Source organism: Mesoplodon mirus, assembly GCF_964341445.2.
Source record: "Mesoplodon mirus genome assembly, chromosome: 5".
In the NCBI taxonomy this organism is placed as follows: domain Eukaryota; kingdom Metazoa; phylum Chordata; class Mammalia; order Artiodactyla; family Ziphiidae; genus Mesoplodon; species Mesoplodon mirus.
Genome location: NC_138980.1, coordinates 52,243,269 through 52,263,354, shown reverse-complemented (window position 1 = coordinate 52,263,354; position 20,086 = coordinate 52,243,269). Strand labels below are relative to the sequence as shown.

Here is a 20,086-nt window from a genome sequence, read left to right as displayed (position 1 = left end):
AACTGAGGCTCAGGACTGTGAGATAACTTGCTTCAAATCACTGTTAATGAACAGAAGGGGTGGAACGGGAGGTCAGTACAGCTTCTGAACTCCTACTTCATAATTGTCTTCAATGTCTCAGAACTGAGTGTTCCTTTGGTTAAATGATTGGGAGGGTTTGGGGTGAGGGAAGGAAGGGAGGCTGTTCCCTGCCTCCAGGGCTGCCCTGCCAGCTTGGTTGGGGATACGTGGGTGGGAGGGTCTGAGTCTGCAGGGAACTGGGTAGGGTGAAAAAAATACCTAACAAATGAGGATTTTCAACTGGTTATTTTAAGTAAAACAACTCCTTGTAATACGCGCTGTGTGCTGGAGCAAACCAAACGTTAATTAAAGGAGAAGCACGCGTTGTGATTTTCTCTCCCATTTGCTAATGGGTCGGGGTCTATTTTTAAAAAGCCCACAGCATCCCACAATTAAATCTACTGCCCACTCTAAGGACTTCAAGTGCCAGATAGGTTAGGCCACAGATGACCATTCAGGCCCTCACCTGGCCCACTGAGGCAGGGACCCAGGCCCCTAGAACCCATCTCACTTCTGAAAACAGCTGGTGGATCAGCAAAGAGTAGGAGCTCTCGGGAGGGCTCCGGATACAGGGAAAACATATGTTTGAGTATTATGGGCTGGCCAGCAGGCAGCTAGCTATAAAAAGAGTGGTTTCTTCTAAGAACCTACCCCAAAAAATGTATGTGGAGGAAGTCCCATTTTTAACACAAGTGTGGTGCCACCATTCCTTTGTGTCTAGGAACTGTGGGTAAATCGTGCTTGGGACCTGAGAAGGTCAACCTTGAGAGAGTTGGTGGTCCTGGTTCAAGCTGGACCCCCTTTCAGCACAATGAAATCACACCCCTGGAATTCGATGGACCTGGGTTCACATACAAGCTCCATCACTTGCTTTGTGAGCTTAATTATTTCATCTCTCTGACCCTCAGATTCCTCATTTATCAGAAGGGGGGTGGGATATGCCTACGTGGCCTGAAGAAAGTGATGGGGATTAGAAGAATGAATGTCAAGTATTTTATGCAGTATCCAGTTCAAAGCTGGTACTCAGGGAACAGGGGCTGCTGAGTAGTTAATATGCTTTGGGCATGTTCTTGTCCCATCTCCACACCATAGCACAAGCTGTTCCTGCTCCAGGAAATACCTTTCTTTCTATTTCAGAGTGCTCAAAGCCTGCCTGCCCTGCATATCCCAGGTAAATGGCTCCCCTTTCAGCCCACCTTTCCAGATTTTTCCCAGTTGGACATGGCTTTCCCCACCTGTGCACTTCCATAGCACTTAATCAGTGATTTCCTGTGCTGTTCACCCAGTCCAGGTATCACAGTTGCTTCTGTGTGGGTCACATTCATTCCATTAAATTGATTTTCTTAAGAAGAAACTATTTAAGTATTTCTCATCAGGCTTGGTAGGTGGTCAGTACTCAAAAAACATTGTGTAATCATTCATTTATCCAGCCTATGTTCAATGAGCACCTACTATGTGCCAGGCACTCTGCTAGGTGCCAGGGATATAGCAGTGAATGACAAAGACCCCTGCCCTCTCTGAACTTCCATTTTAGCGGAAGGAGACAGATAATAATGAATAAACAAATCAATAAGGATATGATTATCTAAAGATCACATTAGACTTTGATAAATGCTATGAAAAAAACAGGGTGAAAAAACAGAGAGGCTCTCTCTCTAAAAAAACAGAGAGAGATGGAGAACAGCGACAATACTTGAAGAGGTGTACCTGAGGAGATGATGTCTGAGCAGAAACCTGAAGGGTACATGGAGGGAGGTTTGGGACAATTTCAGGGTAGTAAGCTCCAGGCAGAGGGAACAATTGCAAATGTCCTAAGGTGGGAAAGACTTTGGTGTGTTCTAGGAACTGCAACAAAACCAGTGAGGCTGAAGCAGAGCCATGGCAGGAAAGATGGTACCAGATGAGATGAAAGGTGAGCCAGACCAGGTTGACCTCGGCAAGGCATTTGGATTTTATTTTCTAAGTGTGACAGATTTTAAGTGGGGTGAGGAACAACGTGATCCTACTTACAGTTTTAAACGGTCCCTCTGGCTATTGTGTGGACGTGGGTTGTACAAGGTCAAGAGAAGAAGCAAGGAAATGCGATGCTAATATCTAGTATCTAGAACGTTACCACTGACTATGCGGGATGACTGGATTTGATGGACTGGAGGTGAAGGTGAGGGAAGAAGATAAGTCAGCACTGTCGACCTGGCATCTGGTTTGAACAGCAGGGGGGACAGTGGTGCCGTTTCCTGAAATGAGGAAGATGGAGAAGATTAAGTAATTCCTGTTCAGGAGAAGGACTGGAGATGGAAATTTAGGAGTTCTTAGCATCTAGGTATATAAAGGTCATGGGCTTAGAAGAGATCAACTATGGAAAGATGGTAGACAGGGATGGGAAGAGGGCTAAGGCCTGAGTTCTGCACACAACAATAACTTAAGATTAAGCAGAATGGAAGAACCAGCAAAGGAGACTAAGCAGGACCAACCTGCAAAGTAGGCGGACACTGAGGAGAGTATGGAGCCTAGAAGTGAAGTGGAGTGTTTCCAGAAGAAATCATCATAATCTCTACCACCACCACCACCACCATCATCGTCATCATTGTAGCAGCAGCATCACCATGGGTGACATCTTAAGTCCTGGTGTATCTGTGCTAGATGCAAAACATGACCTGCTCATCAAATTCTCACAATTCATGAGATGGAATTCAGTATCTCCATTTTCAGATATGGAGACCAAAGAATTAGTAAATTTTAAAAAATGAATGAATTGATCTTCATTCTTTTGCAAACTGTGCCCACGCTACACTCCCATAGCTTACCTAAGTGGAAAATAATAGGAACATAAAACCATCCCTCTCTGAAACATAGCTCTGCAAATTCTACAACAGTACACACTAGCTTACAGAGTGCCGGGCTTTCCTTGGAGCTTGTTGTCCAACCCCCAAGCTCCCCACCCTGAGACGCAGCACAGGAGCCCAGGGCCCGCCCCCTCCTGCAGGGCTGGAACACAGTGACCAGCAGCTGGGCAATTAACATGACTCACTCCTACTCTGCCAGGGAAGCGTTGAGTGATTTGTAGCTGGTGAAAATGGGATGCATTGCCACCCAGACACAGCATCTTGGATGAAGTGGCCTCATCAGTGGAATTGTTGCATCTGGCTGGAGCTATTTACCCCAGTCTGAGAACCTTGATGCCCGATACCAAGTGAGCCTCTCTCTCCGAACATAGCTCAGCTGAGTAATTAGTCAAGATGGACCTTTTCTTCTCCCCGTAATTTAGAGACGGACTATCTGAGCCTCTGCCTTCATGCCTGTTTCCATTACTTTTTAAAAATAGCCATTTGAAGCAGATGACCAAGGGAAATGAGTTGAGCTCAGTGACCTCTTGAGCTCAGCTGAATGAAGGCACACAGGAGGTGTTCCTTCTGTCTCCTTCCTCTTGGAGATGACAGGACATGCTTTTGAAATAAAGAAGAAATGTCCATATCCAACCCCTTGCCAGAGATGTTGTGGAGAGGGGACCGGTGAGATCAGAAACTGATTCCTCTTTAATAACTCTCCACTCCTTACACTGGCCCCGTGTGTCTTCTTTTCGGAAGGGCCCCGGCCGTAGCACCTGCTCCCCGACCTCCAGCCAGGGCACTGCTCCAAACACTGTCTGCACATTTCCATCCTGGCAGAAATGCTCTCTCTGTCAGGCACAGAGCTACATGCTTCACTGGTATATTTTTTTTCTTTTTAATTATGAAGAATACCTTTAAGATGAGTACTAACACTCCATTTGGTAAAGAAACAAGCACCAAGAGTTTTAATGACTTGCCCAATGTCCTGCAACCAGTAAGTAATGAGGCAGGAGACTCTATCCTGTTGTGTGTGGCCCCTGAGCCCATTCTCTTAAACCAATGCCTTCTCCCTTCTGCTTGAGGAAAGCACAAAAGTAACTGGCAAATGAATCATTCCAGTACTTTATCTGGGTGTTTGTGGGCAGGTACTAATAACTGGATAGATGATAAAAAATGTCTTAGTCATGTATTCACTTGGATCAAAGGTCTCTCAGACTCAGAGTAGGATTGAGGGAAGGAGTCATTAAATTACAGGCCACTGGCTACATCCAGCCTGCTATCTGTTTTTGTGATGCAAGTTGTTTGGTACACGGCCACGTGCACGTGTGTATATACTGTCTATGGCTGCTTTCACGCTACAACAGCAGAGATGAGGAGTATGACAAGAGACTATAAGGCCCGCAAAGCCTGAAATATTTACTACCCGGCCTTTTACAGAAAAAAATATATATATACTGGCCCCTCATCTAGAAAGACAAATCCAAGTTGTGAGATTAGAAGTATACACTTAAAGGTCTGTGGTGAATCCGAATCCATGACCAGGACAGGAAATGCTAACTATCAGAACCTGAAAGATGGTCCAATCAGATCTTTACTATCTTCTACTAGCATCAAGTTATGCATTTAATGATATGCTTAGTGTCTCGTTAACCAAAGGAAAAAAAACAGCCTTTGCCAGAAGAGAGCAGCATCTAGTGGCCAGCATCTGGCCTCGGAGGCCATGTCTGGATGCATTCACCCGGTGGACGTGGACTGGCATTTGAGCGTTTCCCTCTCTCACTGCCTCTGCCCCCGTGGATCGCCAAATCCTATCACTTTGATGTCTTCACCTCTTTAGTCATCCTGCTTCTCCCAATTTCTATGGGCTCTGTTTTAGTTCCACCCATCACCAATCAATGTTAATAAATACCACAGATAATCACAGTGACATCTTAAATCATCACAACAACGTGGTTAGAATCCTAAGAGCAGAATGATTGTGGTGTAACGGGAATACAGAAGGGGATGCTTGGTGCTCTGCTGGCAAAGGTGGGGAAGTTTACAGAAGAGGTGATATTCCACTCACCTTCTCCTTTTTATTTCTATCCATCTTGCTTCCTCCCACCCCTGCACCTGTTCTGCTTGGCAGTCTCCTACTCATACTTCAAAACCTAGCACAACTTTCTCCTCCTCTGGTAACTTTTCCCCACCCCTCTGCCAACAGAGTAACTAGCAAGCCCTTCTGTGTTCCCTTAGTGCTGCTTTCTTACTTGTCACATAATTAACATAATATTATAATGACTGTTTATGATATGGATATAACATGGTGATAATGGCTTTACTGAGTGATCGTTACGCTCCAGACACAGCACTTTACAGAGAATCAGGTGTCTGACCACCAAAGCCCATGTTTGCCCACCACCTTCCCACTTTCTCCCTGGAAGGGAAAGGCTGTGGTGTATTCACTTTTACCTCCCCTGTGCCCAACAGTGCCTGCCATACAGGCAATGCTTGTAAAATGAATGAATGATCAGTACGGTGTATGCAATTCTAAAGATTCCTGTTTCTTGGTAATCCAAACACTAACCTAGGTACTCCTGTAAAGAGATTTTACAGATGTAAAGTCCCAAGCCAGCTGACTTTCAGATTATCCAGGTGGACGTCACCCAATCTGATGAGCCCTTTAAAAGCAGAGCATTTTCTCCAGCGAGTGGAAGTCAGAAAAATTCAAAGAATGAGAGGGATTTGCCACAGTCTGTGTTGCTTGAAGGTGGAAGGGGCCCATGGTAAAGAACGCAGGCGGCTTTTGGGAGCTGAAGCCAGCGCCTGGCTGACAGCCCACAAAGAAAAGACGACCTCGTTCCCACAACCACAAGGAGATGAATTCTGCAAACAACCAGTGAGCCTGAAAGAAGACCCTGAGCTCCACATGAGAACCACAGCTCCAAACAGGCTGTATGTCAGCCTGGTGAGACCCTGAGCAGAGAATCTAGACATCCTCACCGAGACTTCTGACCTACAGAACTAGAAGATAATGAATGAGTGCTGTTAGAAGTCACTAAACTTGTGGTGATTTGTTATTCAGCAATGAAAAACAAATGCAAACAGGTTTCTAATTCTGTGGAGATGTTGGTGGCTAGACTGCTTTGTGTGGATCCCAAAGGTTCCAGGGAGTATTACAAAAGGTGAGTATTCCTAGGCATATATCCAGACAAAACTCTAATCCAAAAAGATACGTGTACCTCTATGTTCATAGCAGCATGATTCACAATAGCCAAGACATGGAAACAACCTAAATGTCCATCAACAGATGAATGGATAAAGAAGATGTGGCACATATATACAATGGAATATTACTCAGCCATAAAAAGGAAGGAAATAATGCCATTTGCAGCAACACGGATGCAACTAGAGATTATCATACTAAGTGAAGTAAGTCAGAAAGAGAAAGACAAATATCATATGATATCACTTATATGTGGAATCTAAACTATGACACAAATGAACCTATCTATGAAACAGAAAAAGACTCACAGACATAGAGAATGGAGTTGTGGTTGCCAAGGGGGAGGGGGTTGGGGGAGGGATGGAATGGGAGGTTGGGATTAGCAGATGTAAGCTTTTATATATAGAACGGATAAACAACAAGGTCCTACTGTATAGCACAGTGAACTATACTTAGTATCCTGTGATAAACAATAATGGAAAAGAATATAAAAAAAAGAATGGGGGCTTCCCTGGTGGCGCAGTGGTTGAGAATCTGCCTGCCAATGCAGGGGACACGGGTTCGAGCCCTGGTCTGGGAAGATCCCACATGCTACAGAGCAGCTAGGCCCGTGAGCCCCAACTACTGAGCCTGCGCATCTGGAGCCTGTGCTCCGAAACAAGAGAGGCTGCAATAGTGAGAGGCCCACGCACCGCGATGAAGGGTGGCCCCCGCTTGCCACCTAGAGAAAGCCCTCGCACAGAAACTAAGACCCAACACAGCCAAATATAAATTAATTAATTTAAAAAAATTTAAAAAAAGAATGTATATATATATATGTATAACTGAATCACTTTGCTGTACAGCAGAAATACCACATTGTAAATCAACTATACTTCAATAAAAATCAATTGATCAATCAATCAAAATAGTCCCAAAGTCAAAAAAAAAAAAAAAGAAAGGTGAGTGTTGGCTGTGATCCAACATCATGAACCATCATGGGGTGAGGAAGTCCATGTCCATCTATGGATGAATCAGAAGTTGGTGAAAGAGGGAATGCTCTGCAGTGGCTGGAGTACTGGACAGGAAATATGAAGTCCTGGGTCCTAGTCCCAGCTCTGCCAGTGCCTCACTGTGTGACCCTGGGCAAGTCCCTTTACATCTCTTAGCTGCAGTTCCTTCATCTGCCACATGGGGGCATTCATCCCTCTCCCATCCACTTCACAGAGCTATGAATCAAGTTCAAGTATGATAAAGGTCCAACGAGCCACATAAATTGTGGCCAATTCTGGAGGAACATAAGGGTTTCCTTGATCACCTAGGGAGTTTTGGGAAGAGCTATGCCAAGTTATGAGACCAATAAAATTCAGGTGACTAGGCAGACCTTTAAGGGGTTCAGATTACAGCTGTGCCACCCCTACGAAGAAAAGTGATGCTTTGCCCTGAGACCCCCAGGGGAATCATCATCATCATAAAAATAATGTCTTCTGTTTCAACAGCACTTTTCAAAGTACTTTCCCCTCTACCATTTTAGTTTCGATAGCTTGTATCCATTAAAGGAAAAGAATGGACTAAGAGTTTTTCTAGTTCTGAAAGTTTTGGTTTCTCACCATGAAGTAGGGTTAGTCTCACCCATTAAACAGAAGTAGAAGACTGAGGCCCAGCTAGGCAGGCAGCTTGCCAAGGTTATGGGGCTGTAAGTGAAGGGCTGCCTCTGGGATGGAGCTGGGAAAATACAGTTCTTAGGTAGAGGCCCAGCTTTGCCTGTGCCAGGTCTGAACTGGAGGGGGTTCACTCACACTCAAGTTCCATACTACAAATTGAATACAAATGAAGCATTGGAATCATGTCCCATTTTGAAGAGCCTATTCCCCAGCCCTCCAGTTATTCCACAATGACAGTTATTCTGCTGGCTGTGAAGCAGAAGAATTTTTCTTTGCTATCTTCATTAAGTAGGCAGGGATATAGGGAATACCATGCAGGGTAAGCTCCTCTAAACATCCAGCAAATAAATATTAATTAAAGAACAGGAAAAAGGACCCATAAGCCTGGACCTTTCTTGGGAGGCCTTTGAGCTTCACCAGATTATCCCCAAGTTGGGATACTTTAGCTGGGTCTCTCGGTTCACCTAATGTTGCCATCCTGAATACATAGTTTGAAACCAGGACTCCAGACATTCTGAACCATAGCAAGTTAGAATTCTCCTGGCCCTGAAAATTATTCCTGGGCTCTAGAGTCTAATGTGAATGTAGCCATCAGGTTCTAAAAGAGGTGGCATCTGTGCATTCACTTGTTATTGAGGCTAACTCTGCACTGGGTGCTAGAGATCCAACATGGCACATCTCACAGTGCGTGTGATCTAGGGGTACATCTGACAGTCAATCACACAAATAGATGACTGACATCAGCTGCAATGTGAGCTGCACGGGGCTCTGAGAGTCATGTGCTTGAATGCCGAAAGAGTGATGCCTAGGATGAGGTCTGAAGGATGAATAGGGTTGATGGATTGATCACGGGAAAGAGCAGCATGGGATAAGGGTGAGAGCCTTCTGAGTATAAAGGATCAAACAAATTCCAGAGAGACCAGAGTGACAGAATCCACGCTGTGGGAAAGCGCTGGAGAGCGGGCCAAGGAGTTGAATTTTATTCCAAGTGTAAGAGGAGGGCCTTGATGGGTTTTAAGCAACGAAGAAACAAGACGTAATCAATGTTTTACAAAAGATCACGCAGGCTCCCTTGTCGAGAACTGATTAGGCAGAGGAGTGGGAGGATGGGGGGTAGGGGGGTTGAATGGAGGCAAGAAGTCCAGTTCAGATGCCACTGTGATCATCCAGAATTGGAAAAGCAGCAGCACCTTCAGACAGGCCTGGACACTTGTATTTGCTGTCTCTTAAGGTGAACAGAGCACTGGACTAGTTATAAGAAGACTGGTGTGATCTTGAGTATAACTGTGTATTAGTCCTGGGGCACTGGGAGAATGATTTTGCCTCTATGTACCTCATCTTGTTTGACGGTCCAATGGAAGCCATGCATCCTGACCTACTTATGTACGATTTCCAATCACACAGTCTCAGAGATGGGAGGACTGTAAGAGGAAGCAGTTGGTCTATGCTTGGCCTTTCCTCTGTCTGGCTTATTGTTGTGTCCCCAGCACTTAGTACCCTGGAGGACCAAGGGTAGGCACCACCTACAACATCTCTATAACTAATTTATCACTTGAACATCTTCAGAAATAGGGACACTCACTCTCATCCCCAGGATAGCCATTGTTGTACTACCCTGCCCATCAAAAATATTTTCCTTGTGCTTCCCTGGTGGCGCAGTGGTTGGGAGTCCGCCTGCCGATGCAGGGGACACGGGTTCATACCCCGGTCTGGGAAGATCCCACATGCCGCGGAGCGGCTGAGCCCATGAGCCATGGCCGCTGAGCCTGCGCGTCCGGAGCTTGTGCTCCGCAACAGGAGAGGCCACAACAGCGAGAGGCCCGCATACCGCAAAAAAAAACAAAACAAACAAACAAACAAAAAAAACTACCCTCCTTTACAAGAATATACAATGGGAAAAAGACAGTCTCTTCAGCAAGTGGTGTTGGGAAAATTGGACAGCCGCATGTAAATCAGTGAAGTTAGAACACAGCCTTTCACCATATACAAAAATGAACTCAAAATGGCTTAAAGACTTAAATATAAGACATGACACCATAAAACTCCTAGAAGAGAACATAGGCAAAACATTCTCTGACATAAATCATACCAATGTTTTCTTAGGTCAGTCTCCCAACGCAATAGAAATAAAAGCAAAAATAAACAAATGGGACCTGATCAAACTTATAAGCTTTTGCATGGCAAAGAAAACTATAAACAAAACAAAAAGACAACCTGTGGAATAGGAGAACATATTTGCAAATGATACAACTGACAAGAGCTTAATTTCCAAAATATACAAATGGCTCATACAACTCAACAATAGAAAACAACCCAATCAAAAGGTGGGCATAAGAACTAAATAGACATTACTCCAAAGAAGACATACAGATGGCCAACAGGCACGTGAAAAGATGCTCAACATCACTAATTATTAGAGAAACACAAATCAAAACTACACCTCACACCAGTCAGAATGGCCATCATTAAAAAGTTTACAAATAACAAATGCTGGAAAGGGTATGGAGAAAAGGGAACACTCCTACACTGTTGGAAATTAAATCGGTAGAGCCACTGTGGAAAACAGTGTGGAGGTTCCTCAAAAAACTCAAAATAGGGCCTCCCTGGTGGCGCAGTGGTTGAGAGTCCGCCTGCCGATGCAGGGGATACGGGTTCGTGCCCCGGTCTGGGAGGATCCCATATGCCGTGGAGCGGCTGGGCCCGTGAGCCATGGCCGCTGGGCCTGCGCATCCGGAGCCTGTGCTCCGCAACGGGAGAGGCCACAACAGTGAGAGGCCCGCATACCGCAAAAAAAACAAAACAAAACAAAACAAACAAAAAAAAACCTCAAAATAGAATTACCATATGATCCAGCAATCCCACTCCTCTCCTGGGCATACATCTGAACAAAACTATAATTCAAAAAATACATGCACCCCTATGTCATAGCAGCACTATTCACTATAGCTAAGACATGGAAACAACCTAAATGTCCATCAAGAGATGAAGGGATATAGATAGAAGATGTGGTATGTATATAAAATGGAATACTACTCAGCCATAAAAAGAATGGAATAATGCCATTTGCAGCAGCATGGATGGACCTAGAGATTATCATACTAAGTGAAGTACATCAGAAAGAGAAAGACAAACACTGCATGATATCACATCTGTGGAATCTAAAATATGACACAAATGAACTTATCTACGAAAGAGAAAGAGACTCACAGACATAGAGAACAGACTTGTGGCTGCCAAGGGGGTGGTAGGGGAGGGATGGACTGGGAGTTTGGGGTTAGCAGATGTAAATTATTATATATAGCATGGACAAACCACAAAGTCCTACCATATAACATAGGGAACTATATTCAATATCCTGTGATAAATCATAACGGAAAAGAATAGGAAAAAGAATATATATACATAAAACTGAATCAGAAATTAACAGAAGAAATTAACACAACAGAAATTAACACAACATTGTAAATCAACTATACCTCAATACAAAAGAAGGAGGAAAAGAAAAAAAATAGAAGCCAAGGTTGGGTTCCCTTTGTGGGGAGGGAGCATGCAGAAGAGGGGCTGGCAGGGTTCTATTTCTTGCTCTGGGTGGCAGCTACAAGGGTGCTCACTTTCTTGTTACTCATTAAGCTATATATTTGTGTTTTGTGCACTTTCATGAATGTGTGTTATATTTCACAATAAAAACAGTTTCTAAAACTGTAAAAAAATATAAATATAAATATAAAAAGTTAGCCTCCTTGAAAAGAGAAAATGGGTGAGAAAATTCTCCATATCCTGGAAATGACAGTACCAATGGGACTCTGACAGGTAGCACTCTTTCTAAGCTCCTGCCAGCACTGTGCTATATACGCTGGGGGCACAGAGAACAGCAATCCCCATAGGATGCCTGCCCTTAGCAAGTACACGGTCCACTTCCAGGATTTTATCCCCAGCACATCATTCAGCAGAAGCGCGAAGATGATGGAGATTTGTAGCAACAACAAGACTGGAAACCACCCAGATATTTACAAAAGCAGGAGGGTTTTCTCAACCTTTTGAGTAGGAAGACTATCCAGCCTACCCACACCTATACCCTGGCAGGGTCAGCCTGTTCCCTATGGACGTGGTGGTTGGTTTAGGGGGAGGCTGGTGAGCCTGCCCCAAGGGGGTGGGGGCTTGGAGCCTCAACAAAGGGGTGTGTGATGCGATGGTGACGGGTCACAAAGGGCTTGCGGTATAAATAGGGTCGGGTCAAGAGACTCTGGCAGAGTCCTGCAGGGAGGTGACGAGGTGCTTTCGTTCCCTCTCTCTCTCTCTCTCTCTCCGAGACTCAATTTGTGGCTGGTGGCTCTGTCTTGAACGAAGAGAGCCATGAGCAGTGAGAGGTTACCTCATTACACGGCCAATAGCTACTGTTCAGTGGGGGTGTCGAGGACCTCCATGGGGGTCCTGCAACGACAACTGTACGAGGGAGGAGAGTATGACATTTTCAAGTACGCTCCCATGTTTGAGAGCGACTTTATCCAGGTCAGCAAGGAAGGAGAACTGATCGACCTAGACAACCGCGTCCGAACGGTGACTGTGGGCGTCGCATCCACCAGCCCCCTCTTCCCACTACCTGACGTCATGCTGCTGGCCCGACCAAGGAAAGTCTGTGCCGGGATCACCAAGGGGAGAGGTTGCAAGCCCGTGAAGACCCTAGAGCTCACCAGGCTGCTCCCCTTGAAGTTTGTCAAGATCTCCATCCACAACCGGGAGAAACAGCAGCTGTGCCTGAGTCTTGCTACCGGCCGGACTTTCTACCTGCAGCTGTGCCCCTCTTCCGACGCACAAGAAGACCTCTTTTCCTATTGGGAAAAGCTTGTCTATATCCTGAGACCACCGGTAGACAGTTACAGCAGTACCCCGATGCTCCAAACTGGAGATGCAGCGACTACAGAGGATGCCGACATCCTAGTGGTAAGCACCTACAGGGACTCAAGAACACGGGGCAGGGTGCTTTGGGAGAGCAAGGCAAAGCTGGTCCTTCATAGCCTTTGGTGCTCTCTGAGACTCGCCTGGGAAATACCTTCTACTGTTGAAAAGGGTCAGGGACACACGAGCTATCACTACAGGAGTCACCACACTGGAGAGGTTCCGAGTGCTGCACCACCTTGTCCCACGAGGCCGAATTTCAGAGACACCTTAGGTATCCTCTCGGCTGCACTGGTCTCATCACCAGGGCTGTAATCCCTCCTACAGCATCCTGACTCTCTGGTCTCTTCCTGAACACTTACCCCAGCCCAGGTAGTCTCAGCAGGTGGGGAACATCATTCACAGTTAGGAAGTCCTTCCTTCATTGTGTCTCCCCGGGACTCCGACATGCTGACTCAAATCAGCCCAACCCGTGGAGTCACCAAAACGTACAAGGTGTGCATCCCTTGACCCAGGAACCCCACTTCTAGGAATCTGCCCTGCAGGGAGAGAAGCACAAGGGTATAAAGTTAAAGTGTAGAGCATCATGGAGAATTGTATCAGTGCTCTCCCTGACCCTGGGACTGTTCAAGTAAAGTGGAGTGGCCGTTTGACAGGGGTGCAGTAGATGGGGTCTTGCATCCAATGGGAGCTTAGACTGGGTGATGTCAAAGGTTATTCTAAGTATAAGGCCTTGAGTTGCTCAGCTCCAGGATGAGAGAGGAGCGGACAGTTCTGAGCTCACTTTCTGTCATCTCTCTCTTACCTGTCTCTCCTCCCCTTGGCTCAGACCACAGAGCTCCACAGAGAAGGGGATCAGGATGAGGTTGGGCTTCACAAGCTTCGTGACGTGACTGGAGCCACGTCTTGTGCTTATGTGGGGGGAGAGGGAATCCATCATGTCCCCATGGATCAACTGCAGCCCTGAAAGGCGCCAAAGGATCGGCGGCAGGGATGACCGTGGGCCTGGCAGGAGCCACCATCGAGGATCCAGGAGAAAGCGGATCCGGCCAGGCCACTGCAGGTGCTGCCAGCCTATCCCTGCAGGACACGAACCTGGTCTTGGCGGATGTTGCCAGCACATCCTCGACGGGGCCAGATGGTCCAGAGAGCAGCATGAGCATGGTGTTGCCAGGTGCAGTCACAACCAGCAAGCCTGCTGCTGGAAGAGCTGAAGGGAAGGTCGCAGCCCCCGTGGTCTCCACCTTGCAGAGCGAAGGCTACACGTCTGAACGGGATGGAAGCCAGAAGGTCTCCCACCCCAGGGATGAAGCCTGGAAGGAAAAAAAGGAAAGAAGGACACGTCTTCATCGAGGAAACGTTCCCATCACCCCAGGACACGTGAAGGTCACCACAGGACAGGAGGGGACAAGACCCAGAAACCATCCTCCCACTGGTCCTCATCCAGCCATGGAAACTCCAAAGTTGACTAAGGAGGGGAGGACAGCTCGCACACTGAGGAAGAGCCAAGCCCGCTACCAGTTCGGGGACCCTAAGTAAGACATCCAGTGAGATCCTCGCCGTCTTTAGGCGCTTCAGTCATTCCTGATTCAGAAACAAGGCTCACACATGACCACTGAGAGGCAGACAAAGCCCCGGTTGGCTTGGATCCTTCCCTAGAGAGGCAATTCCTACTTTCTTTAATAAAGGAAACCATATAACTCCAAAAGAAATGCTATCTTGTGTTTTCTATGTCCCCTCGCCTGGTAGGGACTTCTCTGATGCGAATTGTGCTTTGGCCTGACACCCCAGCCTCCAGTCAAGCAGGACCCCCACCTCCCACCCACGCCCAGCAGAGCCAGCATTAGTGCCCTGCCTTGCCTCAACCCCTTTCTGCCTTTGGTTTCCCCAAGACTATGGCTGCAAGTCACAGACTACGGGCTGGGAAGCATCACCACCAGCATGTCCCCATGCCCTTCTTTTTCTCCCTGAAGGTCCCTGAACATGGTCATTCAGTCCAGTCCATAGACTAAGTGAAGACAGGACTCCTGTCTCCTCTAGGGATAATCAGGGAAGAACAGAAGGGGTGCCTCAGCATTTGTAGGCAACCAGAATAGTGAAGTTTATCATCTTGATCAGGACTGACAGCCTGAGGGTCAAATCTTGCCAACTGCCTGGTTTTATGAGTAAAGTTTTATTGGGCATAGCTACAGTCATTTATTTAAATATTGTCTAAGGCTGCTTTCACATGAAAATGACAGATTTGAGGAGCTGTCTCAGAAACCACATGGCCTGCAAAGTCCAAAATATTTATTTTCTGGCACTTGGCAGAAAAGTTTTGCCTACCTGATGTTAATCTTAAAATTCTTCTTCCTCCTGGGTATATACCCTGGATAAACTCTCACAAACGCTTGCCAGGAGACAACTAGGAGAATGTTTGTAGTAAAACTGTAATAGCAAAACCCTGGAAACAGTCCACATGTTTGCCAAATAGGAGAAATGATCAATTGTGGCATATGCCTACAGTGCATATGATACAGCAGTGAAGACGAACAGCAGCTGTACAGGTTAGCATGGGGGAGTCTCCCGTAATGTCGAATAAGAAAAGTCAGAAAAATACATACAATATAGTTCCATTTGTAGAAAAGTTCAAAAACAAGATCAAACAATATGAGTAGGGGCACACATTTGCTGAAAGGGTAGAAAAAAACAAGGACATGATAAACACAAAATTCACAATAGTGGATTTCTGTAGGGTAAAAAGAAGGGAGGGATGGTCTGGGAGGAAAAGCTTCAACAGAGTGGGAATGTTTCTATTATGCAAAGGGGTATGTCCATGGGAATGTATTATCGTTTCCATTTTATTTTAACATCTCTGACATCAGGATGATTTTTATACTGCTGTCCGCCAAGTGGCAGTCACTGCCTTAGAAATATCTCAACCAATTTGTTTCACTTTTGTTTTCCTTTCAATATATGCACAAGAGATGGATGACAAAGTCTGAAAGATATCTTTCAATAACTATAAGATAAAGAAACTAAGGAACATAAATACTCACTATCCAGGAACACAAGAAAGGTTTAGATATATTGTTAAGGAATAACAGAATAACCCAAAATGCTCTGTACTGATGAACTATGTAAATTATGTATGCATGTGGAAAGCGATTCTAAAAACAAAAAAATCATAAATGAGATTATGAAATCTCATTTCATAATGAGATTATGCATTTTTAAATGTCCATCATAAAAAAGTCTTTCCAATTTAAAAAAAGTTGTAAATAAATTTCATGAGTCCATGAAAATCATTAAATTGTTAACAACAGTTGGATTAGAGTAACTGTTGATGACAGTTAACAACAGCTGGATTTGAGAAGAATGCCTCCGAGAACCATGTGTGTTTGTATGAGCCGGGGAGTCATCTGCTAGCCTTGCAATTCTCTGCTCATTCCCTTCTGTGACAACAGGGTCTACTGGGACGGAAGGTGGGTTTCCAGTAAAACTTAGGGACTTTCTCTGCAGAGCAAATTAAGTGGTAGAGGTGGAGGAGGTGAGAAATAAGATACGGATTCTGGGAGGAGTGGTAGCCTGGGAGGATGAGAGGAAGCCCTTCTCAGGTGCTCTGGTGGGTGGCTGGAAAATCCCATCTTGTGATTTCCGATACACAAAGACCAATAGATTGTGGGGATCAATGTGTCCTTGGAGTTAACTCTTGAAGCAGTGGGTCTTGGTAAGAGGAGAGAAAGAGCCATGTTCTCTAAGACCTGAGAGGGATTTGGGGGAAGCCTTCCGGAAATGTGAGGAGTTACGGGGTAGAGGAGGGAGATAAAGGGGAACTCTTTCCAAAGCCTTTGCCTCAGAGCCCCAGATTTTCACTAGGCCAGAGGCTGAATCAGCCTAGGTAAAACAGCTTCATCTTAGGATTCTGCACCCTTGGCTTTACCTTTTGTCTTTCTTAGCCTGTATTAGGCATTCTCACTCCCTCACCCCAAAGGACTTCTTTAACGTGAACCTAGTCAGTCCACTATGCGGGGCGTTCGCTGAGCAGACCCACAGTTGACACAATTTACACCTCCAGTGAAGTAGTAAAGTGGAGGTGGGGACTTGCCCACCGCAACGTGCCCTGCCTGGCACTTGCTCTGGATTTCCTTTTCTATCTTGACAGTTCATCAAGAGGCACATGCACAGATACCTACGTATTTCAAAGCAACAGGCATCTTCCTCTGGAGGGAGACATCAATTTGGGTATCAAGTCAGTACACCCTATCAGATCAAGGCCAATAGTTTGGACAGCAATATTCATCACCGTGGTAGCAATTCTGCAGCTGCCAAGTGCAATTAGGCAATGGATGGTTGATTACAAACCAACCAATGTCCCAAACTTCAAGTCTGGCAACACACATACATACTAGAAGGGGTTTTTTTCCCTACAGCAAAATAAGGTCATTCACAGGATTGTTGAAGATGTGCTATGGTGGGAGGCATATTGAAGGCAGTATCGTGGCTGGCACAGCAAGCGTGATGTGATGCTGGGGAACACAGCAGGGGCCACGCCATGCAAGGCTTTGAGGTCCATTTAAAGGATTTTGATTTCTGACCTTGGAGTGATGCAAAGCCATGATATGTTTTAAATAGGGGAGTGGCCTGATCAAACGTGCGCTTTGTGGAGGGTACTGTGGTTTCTGTGAAAAGAAGTATTTGGCTGGGGGGGGGGTTGTTAATATGGGACTTTATATTACTTCCTATTTTGGGCCACAGGATCTATATAATGAGGAGATTGGAGGGTATGTTTTGAAAGACACCGTTCCATTTGAAATATTCACATAGGGTGGACATTTCTTCTACGAAGGACTTGTAGCCCCAGCTGCTGGGGGTGCTTCCCACAGAAAGCCTTCAGCTGGCAGTGAGTTTGGAAATTGCCTGGGTTCCTCACCCGAGGTGCACGGCAAGAACTGATTGATGTGGAGTGTGAAGGTCAGGCCATCGTAGCCCAACACAGACCCTCTCGGAAGGGTCACTCCAGTCCAAGAGCTCAGCTTGGGGCTTCCCTGGTGGCGCAGTGGTTGGGAGTCCGCCTGCCGATGCAGGGGACACGGGTTTGTGCCCCGGTCCGGGAGGATCCCACATGCCGCGGAGCGGCTGGGCCCGTGAGCCATGGCCGCTGAGCGTGCATGTCCGGAGCCTGTGCTCCGCAACGGGAGAGGCCACAACAGTGAGAGGCCCGCATACTGCAAAAAAAAAACAAAAAAAACAAAAAAACAAATCTTCCTCCTATTTAGATAGCATCTGTTTCCTGCAACTTCTGCCAAATGCGCCTCACTCAGGTCACAAGGCATAAGCCTCACGATCAGTCTTTCAGTGAACATATCCCTCCAAGCCTTTTCTTCCTGTAGTCTCCCCTCTTCCTGAAGCTGTTCTTCAAAGGATATCGTTTGGTCGCACTCTCCTGCTCTCATTCCTTTGAACAAGTCTCCTCTTATTTCCCTCTCCCTGTGAAGCATCTAGGAACAGTGTTTTCTATATAGCAAGCAATAACAAGTATTCGTTGGATTTCTTGGGGTGAGCACTGTCTGCCTAAAGTGAAAAGGAGTCTCTCAGAAACCGAAACAAAGTAGAACAGACAGGAACATGGGAATAACACACAGAGGGCTGACAAAGTCTCAACAATCAAGCAAGCCAGCAGGCCTGGGTGTTGCTCCCAAGCCAGTATGATCTGGGACTCTTGAGTTTCCTTATCCATAAAACTCACAGTTTGGATTGGTGATTGCTCTTCATGTTAAGCATGAGGTTCTAGTTAAGCATTGTCGCCTCTGAGCTTGAGGCTGTCGGAGCACATGTTATTACAAAGGGCTTAAGGGCACAGCAGCTCCAGGATGGCACTTCCTTAATAAACTGAGCAGCAGGGAAGGAGTAATGGAATGCAAATAACTTTATCACTATCTGATTGAGTATGGCTCGACGCGATGTCTAGCCACCACATAAAATCACCCCATATAACACCTACATCATCGGTAACACCTTTGGGAAGCCCTGGACTTGAAGTCTCCTAGCCAAATCCCAACCATCACAGTGGAACTCTTGGCTGGTCATGTTTGTCTTCACAGTTTTGGGCATAAGAGAGAACAGGACCCTAAAATCAAGGATAAGTTTCTTGTCTCACATATGACTGTCGTATTTGCCATTTTGATCCAGATCAGACTATCCTTTGTCTTTCATTTCAGCCAAATCCTCTTTCTCTTTGATAAGGAGGAGAACCGTACCTGCACTCAACAGTGACATTCCCCAAGGTGGCTGGACGGACTGCTAGCGTTGTCTTTAGTTCCAAAATGTGCTCCCTTCCCTTCCTTCTAATCCATCATTTTGGCGGCCTTCGCCAGCCAGGAAGGCAGTGGCGAGAAGGCAGTCTGGACATGATCAAATGTGTGCAACGTATGTGTAAATGCACTGCGTTTATATATGTATGCACATACGTTTGGCATATATGTAACTGCTTGTAACAGGATGTTTATACATGTTTGTGATTTTTGCGGGCAATAGTTGACATGTCTGTGTCTTTGTTGGCATGTGTCTCGTGTCTCGATGTGTATGTATGTGTGAGAGTGAGTGTGAAGATGTACCTGCAGGGCAGTCTCGCCCATGAAGGATGGCAACCCCACAGGTCCTTATCCACAGTAAGGAAGGAAAACGCACAGGAGACTCTGACGTTTGGATTCTCACAGCCTGCTGACAGAAGAGAAGGGCGCAAGAGGGCTTGACAGCTCTGCTGATGGGCTGGGGCTGGCCCTCGGCCCCTCCCCACAGTCTTCTGTAATTGATTCTGTGCTTCTGACACCTCTTCCCTTTGGGCTGCAGGTCCCTGTCCGGCCGCATCGTTGGCGGCGTCTGGTGGTTCTTCACCTTGATCATCATCTCCTCCTACACAGCCAACCTGGCCGCCTTCCTGACCGTGGAGAGGATGGTATCTCCCATTGAGAGTGCCGAGGACCTAGCGAAGCAGACAGAAATCGCTTACGGGACCCTAGAAGCGGGATCCACGAAGGAGTTCTTCAGGGTAGGGACATCCCTTGTCCCAGGGCACTTCCACAAAAGGGAACCACTACTGTCAGTAAAATATCCTTCTCATTAGCATGAGATTATAGGCAACTGCTTAACTGAGCATAAGTCAGGGAAACTGAGACATTTCTCAGCTTTCTATGGATCCCTGAGAAACCTCCATTTCTGCATTCATGGAAAGTTCAAAGCTCTTGCATTGAATAAGACCCCTTATGTATATCAGTCTGTGCCACGTTCTCCAAGGGCTGCAAAGGATATGACATATAATTCCTTTCCTGCTCCTATAAGCACCTTCAGCCTTATTAGTAATTGATTAGGAACAGAGAGGAACAAGGTCCCAACCTGATACCCTCTGTGTCCCTTCCTTGGAGACTTTGATGAATAAGGAGATGTTATATGGGAAATAATGACTGGAATAGGCG

The 20,086-nt window shown here is 46.1% G+C and overlaps 2 protein-coding genes across 5 annotated transcripts in view; both read left to right on the top strand.

Moving 5' to 3' along the window:
• GRIA1 (glutamate ionotropic receptor AMPA type subunit 1) overlaps positions 1-20,086 on the top strand; it is a gene marked incomplete at its 5' end in the record, with an annotated part of 316,249 nt that overhangs the window by 252,832 nt on the left and 43,331 nt on the right. For all 4 annotated transcript variants that reach the window (XM_082622054.1, XM_082622053.1, XM_082622051.1 and 1 more), the window contains one exon: positions 19,464-19,662. In XM_082622054.1, the coding sequence (XP_082478180.1) occupies positions 19,464-19,662 (199 nt within the window). The remainder of the gene's footprint in view (positions 1-19,463; positions 19,663-20,086) is intronic.
• On the top strand, positions 12,090-16,953 carry LOC309804406 (Golgi-associated RAB2B interactor protein 3-like; the record flags this gene model as incomplete). Its single annotated transcript, XM_082621752.1, has 2 exons — positions 12,090-12,677; positions 16,777-16,953. The coding sequence occupies 2 exons, from the start codon at positions 12,090-12,092 to the stop codon at positions 16,951-16,953; spliced, it is 765 nt and encodes a 254-aa protein (XP_082477878.1).